This window comes from Miscanthus floridulus, chromosome 6 (assembly GCF_019320115.1).
Source record: "Miscanthus floridulus cultivar M001 chromosome 6, ASM1932011v1, whole genome shotgun sequence".
NCBI classification, from domain to species: domain Eukaryota; kingdom Viridiplantae; phylum Streptophyta; class Magnoliopsida; order Poales; family Poaceae; genus Miscanthus; species Miscanthus floridulus.
Window position 1 is genome coordinate 95876030 of NC_089585.1, and position 17871 is coordinate 95893900.

Here is a 17871-nt window from a genome sequence, read left to right on the forward strand (position 1 = left end):
TTCTAATAAAAAGAATTGAATCTAACTTTTTTTTTATTTTTAAATGAATTAGACAGGAAAGATGTCGATTATATTAATATGGAAGAAGTGTTGAACCTAACTTTGGTAGATTCAGGTATCACTATAACACAACCACTATTTAAAAGTGCTTTCTTAATGTTATATTGTTATCTTTTTTCAAAACGCCGCCTCAGCTACTTTGTGCTTGAAGGCATATTTTTAGAGAAAATGCTTCAAAGTATAAAACATATATATAACAGGGTAAAACATGTAAACGCCAAAAGGCAAAGTTTTTTTTGTATGTTTTACAAAATGCCTTAAAAACTTATCGAGAAGCTCCTCGATAGTTACTCAAACATTTTTATGTTTAAATGAATTTATAGAAAAGAGCACAAATGTTTATGACACCGAATAAGGGTATTTAGCTATTTGGTTTCATAAATCTTAGGCCTCTTTCTATAAATTCGATCAAACTTAAAAACTTAAGACAACTATAAGAATTGATTTATTCAAGGATAGAGGGAGTAGAATTTATTGCTTCTATATGTGCTCTAGTATTGTGCAATGAGTAAATGGGAGTATCTACATGCATAACCTCCGATTCATCTGGTCCATGTAAAGGTCATCTTAGGATTTCATCTGGTCAAACTTTTATTTTAACTTGGACCAGTAAAGCTACAAGGATTCACAACATATATATACGATTGATGCTACCATATTCACCAAGAAAAACTATTATAATATATAATTTTGCTATTTAAAATGTTTTATTTAAACAAAATTGCAAGTCAAAGTGTGTCATATTAGAGAACATGTCAATGTCATAAATGACATACATTTGGAATCAGAGGTAGTAGTATGTATACTTCTGTAACTAACCAACAATGGGGTTTGATGAAAAATATCCTAGGAGATCACCACCTAACAAATAAAAATGAGTTAACCATTCTTATTTAGTTTTGTACATATTTTTCTTGCAAACGATAGGGTTTTGTGTCACATGGTATTATCTATAATCTAAAGATGGCCATACCACTAGATGCAATTAAAAATTTGAAGCAAGAAAAGCTTTGGAGGACAGGTCTCCCGGACCTTTTAATAAGCCTGGGATATATTTGCTTTGCAAGAAGATCTCTTCCTTCCCATTTTAAAAGGGTCTCGTGCATCATTCAATCAACTCTCTTTCTCTCACCTCCTCTCCTTCTTCTCCACCTAGCTTTGTTCATCTTGTTCTCCCAAGTCTTCCTTCTAGCTAGGTCTTCGGTCTCGGACATGAGTGGGAGCAACTTTGGGGACAGCATGGGGTGGAGCAGTAGCGGGAGATCGTCTGGCTCGAGAAGGGGCAAGAGAGGCGGCGGCAGCGGCGGCGGCACCGACAAGCCCAAGCAGCCGCAGCGAGGGCTCGGCGTGGCGCAGCTTGAGAAGATTAGGTTACAGAGCGAAATGGCGGAGTACTTCCATCCCCTCGGCCAACCCCCCAGCTTGATCCACAGAACGGGCAGCCTGAACTTGGTAAGTGATGATGGGTGTCCTTGAAAACCGTTTCTCTTATATTTAGTTTGCTGGCATGCCATCATGTATTATTAGGAATCCTAATTTCTTGTGCTTTCGAATTGGATCGATCTGCTAGCAGGAGGATGCACGGGCGTCGACGTCCTCGCTGTCGTCGTCGCCATCTTCTTCCTTCCATCCTACCACCATCTCGTCGCCGTTCCCAATCCATCAAAATTTCGCGGTACATGGACACCTTTCCCTTGGAAAGATTACTAGTAGTTCCTTAGGAAGGAATTGGTCTATCAGAAGTTCAGACTTGCATATATCTAGATTCTACATGAGAGAGGGATAATCCAAATGGAAGCCTTCTTTGATGCATGATTCAGTGGGTATGGGTTGCTATATAGCACAGGCCGGTGACACATGCATGTGGAGATAACAGAAATTAGTCCCTTTTTCTGAACACAGAAGAGTGAGTCTTAAAGCCTAATTCTTCATGACCAACAGTGAATTGATTGGTCTATCGTTTGTTCAAAAGAAACATCTTTGACGAGTCATGCTTCTATACCAGATTCAGTTGAGTTGGATATATATGCACTTTCTAGCTAAGTTGGTTGGACAGCTCTAAATCTTCTCTTTCTTTGTGATTCGTTATTTGTCGCCTTTTTCTTGTTCGTGTGTTTTCTTTGATATCTAGCTCCATCATGTGGTTTCTTTGTTTGTGTGGCTCTTCTAAATCTTACATATATTGTAATATAATAAAATGCGCAGCGAACTCCTAAAACCAGTGTATATCATCTTCTTTTGTGCTTTCCATCCTAATGCATTATGAATCATTGCACCAAGCTAGATAGAGTTCTTACATTATTTCTGGCTTTATGATGTAGATGCCATACGGCGAGAGAGACGTACGATACAGTGAATTCCAAGCTCCCATCATAAGGTACGATGGTGGCCTGTTGGGAACTCATATATTATCACTGCATGCTCACTTACTGAATTTAAGAGATGTCTCACTTAGTAGCTTGCACAAGCTCCAACTAAGGGCTTGTTTGGCAGGGCTCCTCTCCGGCTCCGGCTCCGGCTTCTCCAGAGGAGCCCTGCCAAACGTTTTCTTGGAGAAGCCGTTTTTCAGTAAAAAACAGAGGAGCCGGAGCCGTTTTGGAGGAGCCACAATTTGTGGCTCCTCCAAAACGGCTCCGGCTCCTCCGGAGGAGCCCCTCGGGAGGAGCCGTGCCAAACAAGCCCTAACATTGCTGATTTTGCAACTACGTGTGCCAACTACCAGATCACCGAGCAGCAGTGCTGTCTATGGCAACGCACATTACGCGCAGCATCCTAACATCACATTGCCTCTCTTTGAACCACAGGTATGCAGACCATCATAAGAGTGAGGTAGAGTTTTTTTTTTAGATAAAGAAGAGTGAGGTAGAGTTGAATGAGTGATCTACTCACTGTTCACCTAGATGAATTATCTTACCATTAGTATTTATATAGATGGATATATAAACATGTTTGGTTGCAAAATTTTTGTATAGGAATCTGCCCGATTGAAGGGACATCATGATCGAAGTCAGTCAGCAGATTCAACAAGTTTGAACTCCGACGATCCACAAGACGTGGACCTTGAACTCAAGCTATGATCCTAAAATGTTCCTCCTTTCTCCTCTCCTTGGATGTGATCTGATGTGATAGATTTGTTAGTCTTCATGGGCCTTTTCACTTGTGGTGCAATAAGTTTCTGAATTGGTGCCACTAGTCAGCTGGTATTAAAGCCAGCTGAAGCTGTTTTGTTGTGAGAAAAAAATACTGTAGATTCTAGCTGATAAGCCGGCTGATAAGTTCAAGCGAACAGGCCATGCCTGCTGCCAGAAGAGAGAAATAGTATTAACACGCTTTTTTAATCAAGACATGCATGCTGTGTGTGCATGGGCATGGGATCTGGTGATCAGATCTAGCAGTTGTTCTGATTGTACTGTGAAGCATAGAGATGTGTTGACTCTTGCCTGCAACTGCAAGCGTATACACTGACACAGTTCGTACATGGGTTGTCATTAATTTATGCAACACAAATTTCATCATTGCTGAGATCAGAGAGAATGTTCGTATGTGTATGAGCACTTGCATATATATGCATGCCAGCTGAATATTTTGATCCACAAGCACAAAAGATGGAAATAGAATAATGACTTTATCTTCATGCATGATCTCAAACACAGCTGTCTTCTGTACTACTTCTAGCAGTACAGCTTGCCTCAGCTGTTATATTATTTCGTTCTTGATGTCTGTATACATTTTTTCTCCGTACGTATGCACCAATAAGGTTCTTGATCTACCTTTGCATAGTAACATAAGAATGCGTCTTTTGACCATGCATTCATAGTGTGCATATATAGAGCATACATTCTTAGGCAAGGATACATATGCTCCATATTAGGCTTTTATTTGTATTATTGATCACAGACTTCAAATTTATCTAAAAAAACATTCAGACTTCAAATATATGTACTATTCTCGTCATCTGTTTGTTTTAGAGCTTTTAGATATATACATGCATGACATTATCAGCGCGGTGGAATATTGATCAGCAGCTATAGCTAGCTCATCATCTACGTACATTCTACGCTACAACATATAAGGTATGGTTTGCCCCCACGCTCAAACTATGTACCACAATTCATGCTTAGTTGCTTATATACTAAACCACTACTACATGAATGATTTTGCGTGACACCTACCTATGATTAACCGTGACGGGCACAAGTGGCTGCTGTCACGGTTAATGCTATGATTTACCGTGGCGGGCACTTTTTCATTTACCATGACGGGCAAAAGTGCCCGTCATGATAAATCAATTAACCATGACGGGCATTTTAAGGTACCCGTCACGGTTAATAACCTATTAACCGTGGCGGACAACTTAAGGGGCCCGTCACGGTAAATTGATTAACCGTGGCGGGCATATTATCAGGCCCGTCACCAAAAATACAGAGGCCCGGTCGGCCCAAGTTAGGCCCGTCAGCCACTTCGGACATAAATACAGAGACCTAACCTAAATCCTCTCTCACTCCCTCTCTCAGCCTCTCCCCACTCCACCGCCACCGCTTGCTCTCTCTCCGTCTCCCTCTCTTCCTCTCCCCACTTCCTCTCTCAGCCATACACCGCCGCCACTCCCTCTCTTCCTCTCCACGGGACGGCAGCCCTACGCCTCTCCAAGTCACGGCATGGTCACTCCACGGCAGCCCTACGGCGACGTGGCGAGCACGGAGCGTGGCGCTGGCCCGTGGTGGCGTGAGGAGGCCGGGCGGAGCGGCGTCCCGCGGCGGCGTGAGGAGGCGCTGGCGCGTGGGCGTGAGCGCGTGGCGCGGTGGCGCGAGCGCGCAGCGGGGCGGCGAGGGGCGAGTGGCGCGCGGCAAGCCATGCGAGGTACACCCGGCCTCTCCCTTTCTCACACATCCCTCTCTCTTTCTCACTCATCCCTCTCTATGTTTCCATTTTCTGGTCAGATCCGGCGATGATGGAGGGGCGCGATGACGGGCTGGATCCGGTGGAGGGCCGCGACGGCGGGCTCGATCCGGTGGAGGGCGGCGTCGGCGAACTGGATCCAGTGGTGGGGCTTGTGGATCCGGTGTCGCGGTTCATGGATCCGGCGTCCGAACTCACGGATCCATGGCGGTGCATCTAGATCTTGGGTTTGGAGCGAGCTCGCCGGCGGGCTCAGAAATGGGCTCACCAGTGGGCTCTGGATTTTTTTGTTTTTTTAAATGATTAACCGCAGCGGGCATCCTAACGTGCCCGCCATGGTAAAAGTATATTTACCGCGGCGGGCACGTTACACCGCCCGCCGCGGTAAATCGGTTAACCGCGGCGGGCAAGGCCGCCCGCCGCGGTTAAGCCACGATTTACCGTGGCCTCTAGGCCGCGGCGGACGGCTTTGCCCGCCGCGGAAAACCGAAAACGCCCGTCTCCAGTAAAGTTTGTGTAGTAGTGAACTAGCTAGCTACATTCGAGTGCAATTGTATGTGTGCAAATTTAACATCATAGTAAAAATAAATGGGCAGTGTAATTGTGCATAATAATATATACACACATGATATATGTATCTGCATGTAAAATAATGCATCTAAGCTCATGCAAAAGTGTCAGTGATTGAGCATGGATAAGTGCAGACCAATACCGTATCAATATATATTAGTAGCACAGAATTGAAAAATATGAATACCGGTATTATAGTTTTGCATATGCGTGTTTTAGACGAGGTAATTAACATCAGCAACAACGCGATCGCGAGATAAATGTGCACTCTAGCTTAGCTTATAACAATTCAGTGTCTGAATGTATATATACATATGCAATGGCTAGCTATAGCTAAATCTATATGTTCTGGATTACACAGCACGTGCACTGCTATATATATGATCTGAATTACTCTCTTGTTAATGCAAAATTTCTCTTTGCCATGCCTCCACACATGCATATCACACATACTGTACACGTGCATGTGCATATCATATACAGTATCTGCTTTCTGTGCTTATTAGTAATGCTGGTTCACTGCTACACAAACTTTACTGGAGACGAGCGTTTTCGGTTTTCCGCAGCGGGCAAAGCCGTCCGCCGCGGCCTAGAGGCCACGGTAAATCGTGGCTTAACCACGGCGGGCGGCCTTGCCCGCCGCGGTTAACCGATTTACCGCGGCGGGCGGTGTAACGTGCCCGCCGCGTTAAATATACTTTTACCACGGCGGGCACGTTAGGATGCCCGCTGCAGTTAATCATTTAAAAAAAACAAAAAAAAAATCCAGAGCCCACTGGTGAGCCCATTTCTGAGCCCGCCGGCGAGCTCGCTCCAAACCCAAGATCTAGATGCACCGCCATGGATCCGCGAGTCCGGACGCCGGATCCATGAACCGCGACACCGGATCCACAAGCCCCACCACTGGATCCAGTTCGCCGACGCCGCCCTCCACCGGATCGAGCCCGCCGTCGCAGCCCTCCACCGGATCCAGCCCGTCGTCGCGCCCCTCCATCATCGCCGGATCTGACCGGAAAATGGAAACATAGAGAGGGATGAGTGAGAAAGAGAGAGGGATGTGTGAGAAAGGGAGAGGCCGGGTGTACCTCGCATGGCTTGCCGCGCGCCGCTCGCCCCTCGCCGCCCCGCTGCGCGCTCGCGCCACCGCGCCAGCACCTCCTCACGCCGCCGCGGGACGCCGCTCCGCCCGGCCTCCTCACGCCACCACGGGCCAGCGCCACGCTCCGTGCTCGCCACGTCGCCGTAGGGCTGCCGTGGAGTGACCATGCCGCGACTTGGAGAGGCGTAGGGCTGCCGTCCCGTGGAGAGGAAGAGAGGGAGTGGCGGCGGTGTATGGCTGAGAGAGGAAGTGGGGAGAGGAAGAGAGGGAGACGGAGAGAGAGCGAGCGGTGGCGGTGGAGTGGGGAGAGGCTGAGAGAGGGAGTGAGAGAGGATTTAGGGTTAGGTCTCTGTATTTATGTCCGAAGTGGCTGACGGACCTAACTTGGGCCGACCGGGCCTCTGTATTTTTGGTGACGGGCCTGATAATATGCCCGCCACGGTTAATCAATTTACCGTGACGGCCCCCTTAAGTTGTCCGCCACGGTTAATAGGTTATTAACCATGACGGGCACCTTAAGATGCCCGTCACGGTTATTGATTTATCATGACGGGCACTTTTGCCCGCCATGGTAAATGAAAAAGTGCCCGCCACGGTAAATCATAGCATTAACCGTGACAGCAGCCACTTGTGCCCGTCACGGTTAATCATAGGCAGGTGTCACGCAAAATCATTCCTGTAGTAGTGGATATTACTAATAATTAACTCCTACGTATATATGTGTAGTTTATGAATTAGCTATAGCCCCCTTGAAAAAGCAGAGTTAATGCTTGGTTCAAGTTCGCATAACTATATCTGATAACAATATCATACTCATCAGAGTCTCTGATTAAATATGCAACAGTTATTTCACTCCAATCAGGTTGAAATCTCTATAGCAAATCTATCCTTGTTTTCTAATGGAGAATGTACTATATATAACCGGCCATGCATGTCACTAACTAATGCAATGCAAGTATATGCATTACTGTACACATAACACACCAAGAGCATAATTGCCTGGCATCTTTTGTGAAGAAGAATTAGCTAGCTAGCTAGGCGTGAGATGCAGCATGCTTTTCAATTACTGGCAGTACGTACACTACGACTACTTTTGTTTCTCCATCCCCACAATTGATTCAAGATGACCTTTTTATTTGATACAAAGATTAATCTCATACACACATCATATATGCACACCTTTACGGAGACATTGCATGACAGACTAATCGAAAAAATATATAGATTATGTATGGACATAATCAAACCATATCATCCTCGATCTCAATCTCCATCTAATTAGCGTGTACGAATCTTCCCGGAAAGATCCAACTCATCCTGTCATATGACGAGTCCTCGCTGTCCCCCCAAAGGCGTATCAGCTTCGATCGGATGCGAATTGCACCAAATCCCCAAATGATACTTTTCTAATCGCACCTTTTCAGTTCATCATCGCATGCATATGCCTCTCAGAGCATTTTTAAAACGCACGCTGCATTGCTGCCTGCTGGCTGCCTGCACACACACACATAATCGTTCGGTGGTCTGAGGAAAACATGCATGCATGGTGCAAGTTGATATACTTAAGAGATGATTAATGGCATATTATATATTTTATACGTCCACCATCCACAGGGCATGCAAGATAAGTGTATGCATAGGACGCACGCACGTTACGGCCGCAGCAACTTGCAATGCTTAATTATTAGCTGATGCTGATCATCACCTTCCCTCTAAATCAAAGGCCTTTTAGTATTTGTTTCGGAGGCAATGTCAATAGTTTGCACAACTGCAGTACCAACATGCAGCACTTGGATGCAGTGCTACTTGATCGTGAAACTGGAGATAATCGATTGTATGTACATTATATATGTACTGTATAGCTGTACGTACATGGTACAACCACTACAGGAAACTGGCTCTTTGCCGACTGCAATTTTCTTTGCCAACTGTTTTTTTTTCGACACTCGGCAAAGAGGTCCCTTTGCCAACTGGAATTTCCTGCAGTCGGCAAAGCAGGATTTGCCGACTGCCTGGCTTTGCCGACTGCCAGGCAGTTGGCAAAGAATTGCAGTCGGCAAAGGCAGGCCATGGTTGACGCCATCCACACCGTCACCTTTGCCGACTGCCACTCCGTCAGCAGTCGGCAAAGGCGCAGGCTTTGCCAACTGCCATCCTCCCTGGCAGTCGGCAAAGAATTTTTATTTTTTTTTATTTTCGATCCCAGTTTTTTGTGTTGCCTTGATACAGTAAGTACATGATATATTCCAAGTTTGGGATCATTTTGATTTATTTTGCTATATTCCGTAGATTTTTTTTGTTTCTTTGATTTTTTCCGGCAGCTCCAGATTTGAACTGCAGGTACATGAAATAATGGAATCCGGCCATTCAGAAAATGATATTCATGATGTTTGGAGCATGTTGAGGCCGTGTGCGGGGCCTCGCGTGAAATTTCGACCGTGTTGGTGTCGGAACACGCCGAGCCACGCGCGTGAAAAGTGTTTTTAAATTTTATAAAATCGAAACGGAGTCCGAAAATGACGAAACTTGACGACGTGTCTTGTCATCGCATGCGGAGGCTGTGGTAAAAATTTGAGAAAGTTTTGAGCAAGTGGCGACGTCAGGGCCGCCGCGCGCAGATGCGAGGGGTGTCACACCACCAAGGGAATCAGCCCCTCCCCCAGTTCGCGACAAGATGGGTATGCGTCCGTTCATGTCTTAATCCTTGCGCTCAATTGTCAATACTTGTAACCATGTTTGTGTTTTCAATGCAGACGTAGACGCACGGTGGGCAGAAAATCAACGAGTACACCGCGTACCTCCTCTCTCACAAGGGCAAGGCGACGGATCCGAACAACGTCTACAACCCGGAGGACGGGCCCGATGCGTACACCAACCCCACCGCCTACGAGAAGGCCACCGAGTACACCGTCGCGGCTCGCCAGCGCTACGGGGAGACGTTCGACCCCACCGCCGAGCCCCTGGACACAGACCTCCTGCAGAGGTTGGGACCAGGGAAGCAGCACGGCCGCTACTACATGGCCCACAGCGCCCTCGACCCGTCCCAGGTTCCTACGCTGACCCAGGTTCGATCCACGCCCACGAGCTCCAGCGACATCCCCGTAGCGCCCCGGCGGCAGTCAGCGTCACAGGTAAGTGCCGTTTCGTTCGTCGTTCACTCGTTTCGCACCTGTACATACAATCAACACTGCGGATGTAATATTGCAGGCCCAGATGGAGGCCAAGATGGAGGAGAGGATCGCCACGTTGCACGCGCAGATGATGGCGCAACAGATGGCTTACCAGCAAAGCCTGCAGCAGCACTACAACACTCAGATGCAGAACATGGCCAGCTTCTTCCAGTCCATGCAGACGCCCGGGGCGTCTACACCGCCTCCTCTTCCAATGTTCGCTCCACCGCCTCCTCCTCCAGAGTTTTTTCCTGTGCCTGCTCCTGTCGCTCCTGGAGGGACCCCGGTGAGTATATTGACTCTTGCTTTAACTTGTGCGTCCATGCTGCAGATACTAATGACATCACTTGGCGTTTAACTTGTGCAGGTACAGTCGGCGGGTTCGAACCCGTCTCCTGGAGGTCCCGGCCATCAGATGATGTCGTATCCACCACCTGCACCCTATCCACCGTATCCACCTCCGCATGGCCCTCCTCCGACGTACTCGTGGCCGCCGGTGCGCGGAGGGTGGCAGTACGCGCAGGCGCCTCAGTTTCGTCCAAGGGGGTTTCCGTGGGCAAACCCTGGGGGCTCTGGGGGCGGAGCGGACGACGAGACCGGGGACGGCGCGACGAGCTAGGTACTTGTCGATTCTGTTATCATGTATCCACCGTATCGTCGAAGTTGTTGTCATGTATTTCTTTTCTTCGTTATGGACCTAGACTTGTTATGTTGAACTTCGTGTGATGGACGTTGACTTGTGGTGTTCGACGTGTTGGACTTCATGTGATGGTTGTAATGCACTTGTGTGGTTGTTATTGTGACATATATGTGAGATATATATGATGTTGTGCGTTATTGTGATATATGTGGTGATGTTGGCGACAAATGTGATGAAATTGTGATATAAATGGTGCTACCGGTGCTTCTGGTGAAATTGGATTATAATTTGTGATTTTGCAGGGTTTTGATGCGAGAAAACAGAAAACAAAAGCAAAAAAAAAAAATTTCCAGCTTTGCCGACTGTTAAGCTGGGCAAAAAAACCCCAGGACAGAATCTTTGCTGACTGCAACTCCGAAAGCAGTCGGCAAAGAACATTTCAAAAAAAAATATTTTCTTTCTTTGCCGACTGCCGAGCTGGCGGCCAGTCGGCAAACAATTTTTGAAAAAAAAATTCTTTGCCGACTGCCGAGGAACCAGCAGTCGGCAAAGCCTGCCGTCAGGGCTGACGGCGCCACGTGGCTATGCCGACTGCTGGCGTGGCAGTTGGCAAAGGATTTGCCGACTGTGTGCCACGTGGCAGTCGGCAAATCCGCCTTTGCCGACCTAGGCTTTGCCGATTGCTCTTTGCCGACTGCCACGTGGCTTTGCGGTCGGCAAAGCCTTTGCCGACTGGGTTTATGCCTTTGCCGACCGGGGCAAGCAGTCGGCAAAGAGGCGTTTTCCTGTAGTGAACCATATATATGCATGATTAGGACTAGCTAGTAGGAAGAAACCATCGTATATGGTTCGATCTAAGACCCAATTTGTTTGAGCTTGTGGCTAGTTTTGGATTGCTAGCTTTTGAGAGCTCCAAAAGCCAGATCGTTAGAATTACAGTAGCTTATATATATGATGTCTAATATCACGAGGATTGCATATATGCATTTTTATTTGTTAAAGAAATGCAATCAGAGACATACTTAGTTTGCTTAATTACGTGGGTACACCCAATGTTGGCCAAAAGTGGATCAGGTGAATTCTCTAATTTACGTGTAGGGCCGATCACTCAATAGGTCTAGTGGGCCACTTTATATAGCTAGAACTCGCTGGTTGCGTTGTTCTAGCTAGCTAGCTCTGTACCCATCATGCATGTTTCAGAGCTGGATAGTGCTGTGTCAACGAGATCGATCAGCTGCCGATTTGACAGAGCAAAAGCGCACAGCCACTCAAAGGCCGGCCGCGATTAGACAAGGGGTCCGTTTGTGTGCTTACAGAGATTTGATTTGAGACCACATATACCAGCTGATGTTCTCTTGGTGATAACGCACTGGATCGGATGAGTTAGTATATTCGGAAGCATCAGGCATTCAGGCCCGTCGATCATGTGATGCTGATGCATGCTTGATGGCTCATTGGCTAATGCTAATTATTTATATGCATATGCATATGCGTGGCCCAATTTGTCTGTATAATCCTCTAGAACGAACCACACGTACCAGATAAAGAGATAACACACGCTCTAAATGTTGAAAACTAATTAAGTTGCTAAGTCTGATTGAGTAGACATTTGATGTCATTTTGCATCAACAACAATGTAGAAACATCAAGTAGACATCTAGAGAAATCAACAACAAATATCACTCATGGGAGTTCTCCCCTGCTGAACCCCGCCGGTGGCCACTCCGGCCCCGGCGTCCACCGTCCAAACCGCCGGCTGCCACCCAGGCTCCGCCGCCGGCCACTGCTCCGGTGCCGTCGTCCACCCTTCTCCCTCCCCCTCCTCCATGGAGTCTGACGGTTCTGGGAAAGGTCCCCCGGGCCAGCGCATACGTCGACGCTGATGGATTCACGCTGGTCGAGAGCCGCCGTCGCTGGCGCAGCCGGGAGCGCCCGCGTGTCTCCCGCCACCGCCCCGTCCCGTCGACGCTGGTGGGCCTCTGCTTCAACTGCCTGGAGGGGGACCACGTCGCCGCCGAGTGCCGTTTCCCGTCACGCTGCCACTGCAGGTGCCCGGGGCACCGCGCTCGCGACTGCAAGCGAGGCCGCTTCCCCACGCGACAGCCCGCGCGCGGCAGGGGCGCGCCGCGGCCACGTCAGGTGCGCCCAGGTCGCCCACCGTCGCCCTCCGGTACCGTGTCTGGCCGGTCCTGCTCTACGGATCAGGATACCTCCGTCCCACCCGTGTGCGGGGAGCACTTCGGGTCGCCGCAGCGTACCGCCGAGCGTGCTGATGATCCTACGCCGCCACCCCCGCCGCGTTCTCCGCCGCCGTCACCTCCGCCGGGCCACCCTTCCACGCGCCCGGTTTCGGAGATTGTCGTCATCCCGCGGTCGGTGGAGATCAACGCCGTCAAGGAGGCGCTCTCTTCTCTGGCCCTGGTGGCCATAGTCGGCGGGACTCGACCTCCGGTCCCCTGCTGAGGTCCGTGAGCTCCTGGTGTCGTTCTACCACATCCGTCGGAGTCCTTCACTGTCAGCCGGTACTCGCCGGAAGACTTTCTCGTTCGTTTCAACGACAGCGACAACCTCCTCGCCGTTCTCCATGGACCTGTGCCTGTGAACACCCCCTTCTTTGTCGTCTGGAAGAGGTGGCGCCGTCAGTCGATGGCCTCCGCCGGCGCTTTGCGCTACAAGGTCCTCCTCGGCCTCAGGGGGATGCCGGCCCACATCGCAGGTCTGGACGCGGCGGAGCGCATTCTTGCCAGCTCTTGCGCCGACCTCGTTGAGGCGCCGCAGATGGCGGACAGGGAGGACCTGCGGGAATTCTTCGTCGCGGCTTGGTGCATCCACCCAAGATTCATCCCGCAGCAGAAGATCATCGTGGTGCCTGAGCCGGAGCTCCCATTCGTCGTCGAGCCGCCCCTGTACCTACGGGGGAGCACGAGGTCATCCGCTCCGAGCTTCCGGCGCTGCGGTACCTGGTGCGTATCCGTGTCGTTGAGTCTTAAGACTGGACAACGCCGCCGTCGACCGACAACGACGAATCGCCGGGGGACAGCGACGACGGTGAGGACCCGGACTGGCTTGACTGGGGTAACCGAGGCCGCTCGGGGCCGTGGCCGCGCAGGTACCGTTTCTGCGGCGGCGGCGACGACGAGAACTCCGGCGGCGCTCCGGACCCACAGCTGGGGCCCGGGTGGGGCCCAACGTTTCGGGAGGCGCCGCGTGTCGTCGTCGGGAAGATTCCTTCCCCGTTGCGCCCCGAGGCCGGTCTTCGGTCCGCTAGGCCACACTTGCTGACGCGGCCGCAGCGTCAGATGCTGACAGCCGGCCCGGCGTCGCCTTCCTCCACTCAGTCGCCTAAAGCAGCCAATCCTTTCGAATTTCAAACCATCTCCACGCCGATGATCGCGCCATCAAGAATTGATCCGATGCTTACTTTCGTCGAGACACGGGACGATGGGCGCGCCCCTCCCAGGGTGGCGCCTGTCGATGCGCTGCTTTCCAGCCAGGAGCCGGACATGGCGCCGCTAAGCTGCCAGCCGGGCGAGTCGTGGGCTGCGGTGCTGGTGGCTGGCTGACGTCCATGATCAGTTGGCACGGCCCGCAGTTCCGCCCGTTGATCGCGGCGGAAACCCGGAGCTGCTTCCTACAAGCGACGACAACTTGGGCCCTCCCCGTCTGCCGCGGTGGTGCCGTGCCCACCCGACGCCAACGAAAAGGAGAGTGTGTCTGGTGATGTGCTTAACCATTCTGGGCCTGGAGGCGCAGTCGTGGGCTCCCCCCTCACCATCGAAGCGGGCCTCCAAAATTCCTCTCCGAGCTGCTGTGACACGGTGCAGACATCCAATGAGGACTTGGCCGATCAAGCCTAACACACGGCGGCAAGCCCAGCGACTCCTACCCCTTCTGTTGCCGGATCGTCCACAGTTCCGCCGCTAACCATCCCGGCTTCCACGCCTGTCGCAAGTTCCCCTACAATGCGCTCCGCCTCGGTCGAGGACTTCATTGTCGGCCTCAGGCTGCCGCTCGAACCGCCGCTCATCCAGTCGCCGCTGCGCCTCCGTGTTTCGCGCGTTCCAGTGGAGAACCTCGTCCCGCGTCGCAGTGATAGGCTTGTGGCGAAGTCTGTCTACCGCGACCCCAACCCAGAGAAGCAGGCCAAGTAGGTCATGCTGAACAAGTGGCAGCCCTCATCCAGTGCTCCACGTCCGTCGCCAGTGACACCCGACGCCTCCATCACCACTCGTTTCCACGAGACGTTCCAGGAGCCACTGTCTTCATCCAATCGCGTCGCAATGCGGGAACTCTTCCCCATGCATGGTGCTCGCAGGAGGTGGGCGGCGACGCAGGCGTCTTGACCACGGGTTCCCTCAACGTCGTAAGCTCTTAGGTCGCACTTTCAGTTTCTTAGTTAGTTACAAGAGCGTGTTTTCCACCGTTCAACGGTGCCTTGTATTCGTGTTCAACCCCTTTGCTCATGGCATCTCGTCGTGATGTGATGTTGGGCGTGTAAACCTCCTAACCTCTTCTTGATAAAAAAACATGCTACGCACGTTCTCGGAAAAAAAAAACCAGTGCATGCAGTAAAACAATGCAATCTGATATGGCGGCGCGCGATCGCACATGTAGTCAGTGGCCCTCGTATAAATGCACAAGCACAAAGGTTAGTATTAACTTTTTTTCTTTTGAGCAAAACAAAGGTTAGTATTAACTGGCCGCCGTCTCGCATCTCATCAGTGATTTTTTAGTGCAAAAAATTGTTACTGGACCGAATCAGGCCAGGATGTTTTGTGGCGGGGGAATCATGAATTTTTTATTTTTAGCTCTGTTTTTTAAAATTTTTACAAATATGTCTCTGGAGTTAAGATTTCAAAATTTGGACCCTTAGCTCGGCGCCATTGTTGCTGGCGCCGAGGTCTTGGGCTCGATGCAGACGTGGCGGTGACTTGGTAGGCAGCTCGGCGCTGTAGATCCTGGCGCCGAGCTTGGCGCCATAGATCTTGGCGCTAGGATCTATGGCGCCAGTGTTATCCTAAACGCTAAACGGTAAACAGTCGGTCACCTACCGTTTAGCCCATTATTCAGGCAAAACGGGTGTTTAAACGGGGAAAACGACCGTTTAAACGGTCAAAACAACCGATTAAACGAAAACGGTGTACCACCGTGTAGCGTTTAAACGGTGTGTAAACGGGCTAAACAGCTGTTTAGGCGAACAGTATGGCGCCGAGGTGGTGTTTTAACCCCGTCCCAACCTTTCTGCCCGAGACTTCTTTCTCTTCTTTCTCCTCCCTCTGGGGTTTTTTCTCTCCCCACTTCGCCCTACCTCACGAATCGGCATATTGGACCTTAAAAACTTTGATTTGATTCGTAGATCTTCGAGAGCAAGGTATCCTCACTCCCCTCCTAGTTTTTTTTCGCATTAATTCGGTATATATTAGTCGGATTTTTAACCTAAGAATCGTCATTACTTAGGGTTTCATACAATTTTTAATATGTGTATTATACAACCGTAGGATGCCAAGGAGTAGAAAAGCTAGCAAACCAAGATAACCGCAGCACATGTTGTTATGTTATGGGTTCGTTGTTGTGCATCAAATGAGAAACCCTAGATTTAGGGTTTAATGTTAATTGCTTTCAATTCTTAGAACGAAATTGGTTGTATTATAGTTATGGCCGGATGATCGAAAATGCCTTCGACCCATTGCCTCTGCCTAGTGGTGTTTCAGTGGCCGTGTGCTTTTGCGGCGATCCTTGCAAGGTAGCCAAGTCCGATGAAGAGGACATGTATAGGCAGAGGTATTGGATGTGTTACAATTTTGCCGTTGAGCCTACACTTCGTCAGCGTCGCATTAACAAGATGGTGAGGAATTAGTGTTTGTGTCATATGACATCTTGCATGATTTTTTTGTTTTGTAATAATTGCATTTTTTGCAGACCCCTCCACCGCTCTGTGATTTTGAGCAGTGGATCGACACTGAGATCAAGCCTAAAGACAAGAAATGGATGCAGAAACTATTGCGGTGGGAGGCAGAGGACAAGGAGATAATGGAAAAGAGATGTGGAGAGGAGGCTAAAAAAAGAGCACAAGGAAGAGGAGAAAAGAAGACGTGTTGCTGCGTATAGGGAGGAGAGGGAGAAGAAGCTTGAGCATGCACGCCGAGCGAAAGCAGCGATAGAGGAGAATCCCGTTGCCCCGAGGAAGAGAAAGTGGCCTCGTTGCACTCAGTAGTCTCCATGACTTGCTAGTTCTATGGTTTATTTATGAACAATGTTGTCTACTGTCCGCACGTACTTCTAGTATTATTGTGCTGTTTAATGTGGTATAGTATTGGACTTTTCAATATGTGGTTGTTTTTATTATTTGTGGTTATAATATTCAGTATAATGTTGCGGACGTAGTGAAATATGATCACGTGCTGCAAACACAATCTAACAAAGTAGGGCATTATATAATTCAACACACAAAACACATGAAATGCATGTGAGAACATGTATCAAACTAGGGTACAGAGTTCCTTCGACTAAACCTAACATGCCTTAGGTAATTAAACCAAACAACAAACACATAGATGTGCCATGTGAATAAGATAGGGTCGTCCTAGTAGTGTAGCCACATAGCAAATTGTGTTGCACCTTCTCCACATTAACCTCCCATTGTTGGTGGTGGTGGCGGTGGGGGTAACGGCGGAGGCCCCTTGTTCTTGTGGTTAGGGCAGGTGCAATACGGATCATTGCAGAGTGCCTCCTTGTAACACCCCGGTGTTATGCCTACATTTAGGCACTGCAAATCCCGCATATCATGCATCATCATGCATCCAAATCATAACTGCTTAATCATGTGAATAACAATTGAAACATCGCTTTGAAACATCCGAAACATGTTGTGGAACCTGAATGTTGCATACCTTTGTTAGAATTGTTTTGCCCTGAATTTTTCTTGCTAGGTTAGTAAGACATGTTTGGCTACTATTGTAAATCATCTAGCAATGTTTAGTTCAATTTTTGGAGCAATGTTTGTATTCAAATTAATTCAAAATTTGGCTTCAAAAATAAATTCCAAAAATTAGGGTTTTGAGCTAAATATGGACTTTGAAGTTACAATTCAAAATCTAGAAAGAATTTGGCTTTAGTCATAAAAGCAAAGTTGTAGAAAATTAAATTCTAAGCAACTTTCATTTTTGGTACATTTTCAAAAGATGTCATTTTCTTGCTCAAAAGGGTATTTGAAAACTGCTATTTGAAATTTCATTGAAAATAAAATCAAAATTTTCATTTCCCTTTTTACTGGGCCGCTGCCTCCTTTCCGGCCCAGCCCCGCATGCCAGCCCGGCCTGCCCCGCGCCTCGCCCGCTCGCCAGCGTGCCGCGCCCGACCAGCGTCAGGCCGCAGCCGCCGCGTGGCCGCCGAACGCCGGCGACGGCGTACGGGTGGCACCCCGGTGGGCCCGG

General features: G+C 49.2%; 2 protein-coding genes across 4 annotated transcripts; both read left to right on the forward strand.

The window, feature by feature from the left end:
- The first annotated feature begins 1144 nt into the window (after window positions 1–1144).
- Window positions 1145–3569, forward strand: LOC136458703 (protein SPEAR1-like). Of its 3 annotated transcripts, none has more exons than XM_066458631.1 (5): window positions 1145–1512; window positions 1631–1735; window positions 2382–2437; window positions 2783–2864; window positions 3033–3569. In XM_066458631.1, exons 1-5 carry the CDS (start codon window positions 1273–1275, stop codon window positions 3135–3137), a joined length of 588 nt encoding a protein of 195 aa, XP_066314728.1. In that variant the 5' UTR covers window positions 1145–1272; the 3' UTR covers window positions 3138–3569. The 3 variants fall into 3 exon arrangements, with proteins under 3 accessions (XP_066314728.1, XP_066314729.1, XP_066314730.1); XM_066458632.1 differs by having other exon boundaries at window positions 1634–1735; XM_066458633.1 differs by lacking the exon at window positions 1631–1735.
- Window positions 3570–7196: 3627 nt separating this feature from the next.
- LOC136460852 (uncharacterized) lies at window positions 7197–12901 on the forward strand. Its single transcript, XM_066460400.1, has 2 exons — window positions 7197–7223; window positions 12092–12901. The coding sequence occupies exons 1-2, from the start codon at window positions 7197–7199 to the stop codon at window positions 12899–12901; spliced, it is 837 nt and encodes a 278-aa protein (XP_066316497.1).
- Window positions 12902–17871: the final 4970 nt, after the last annotated feature.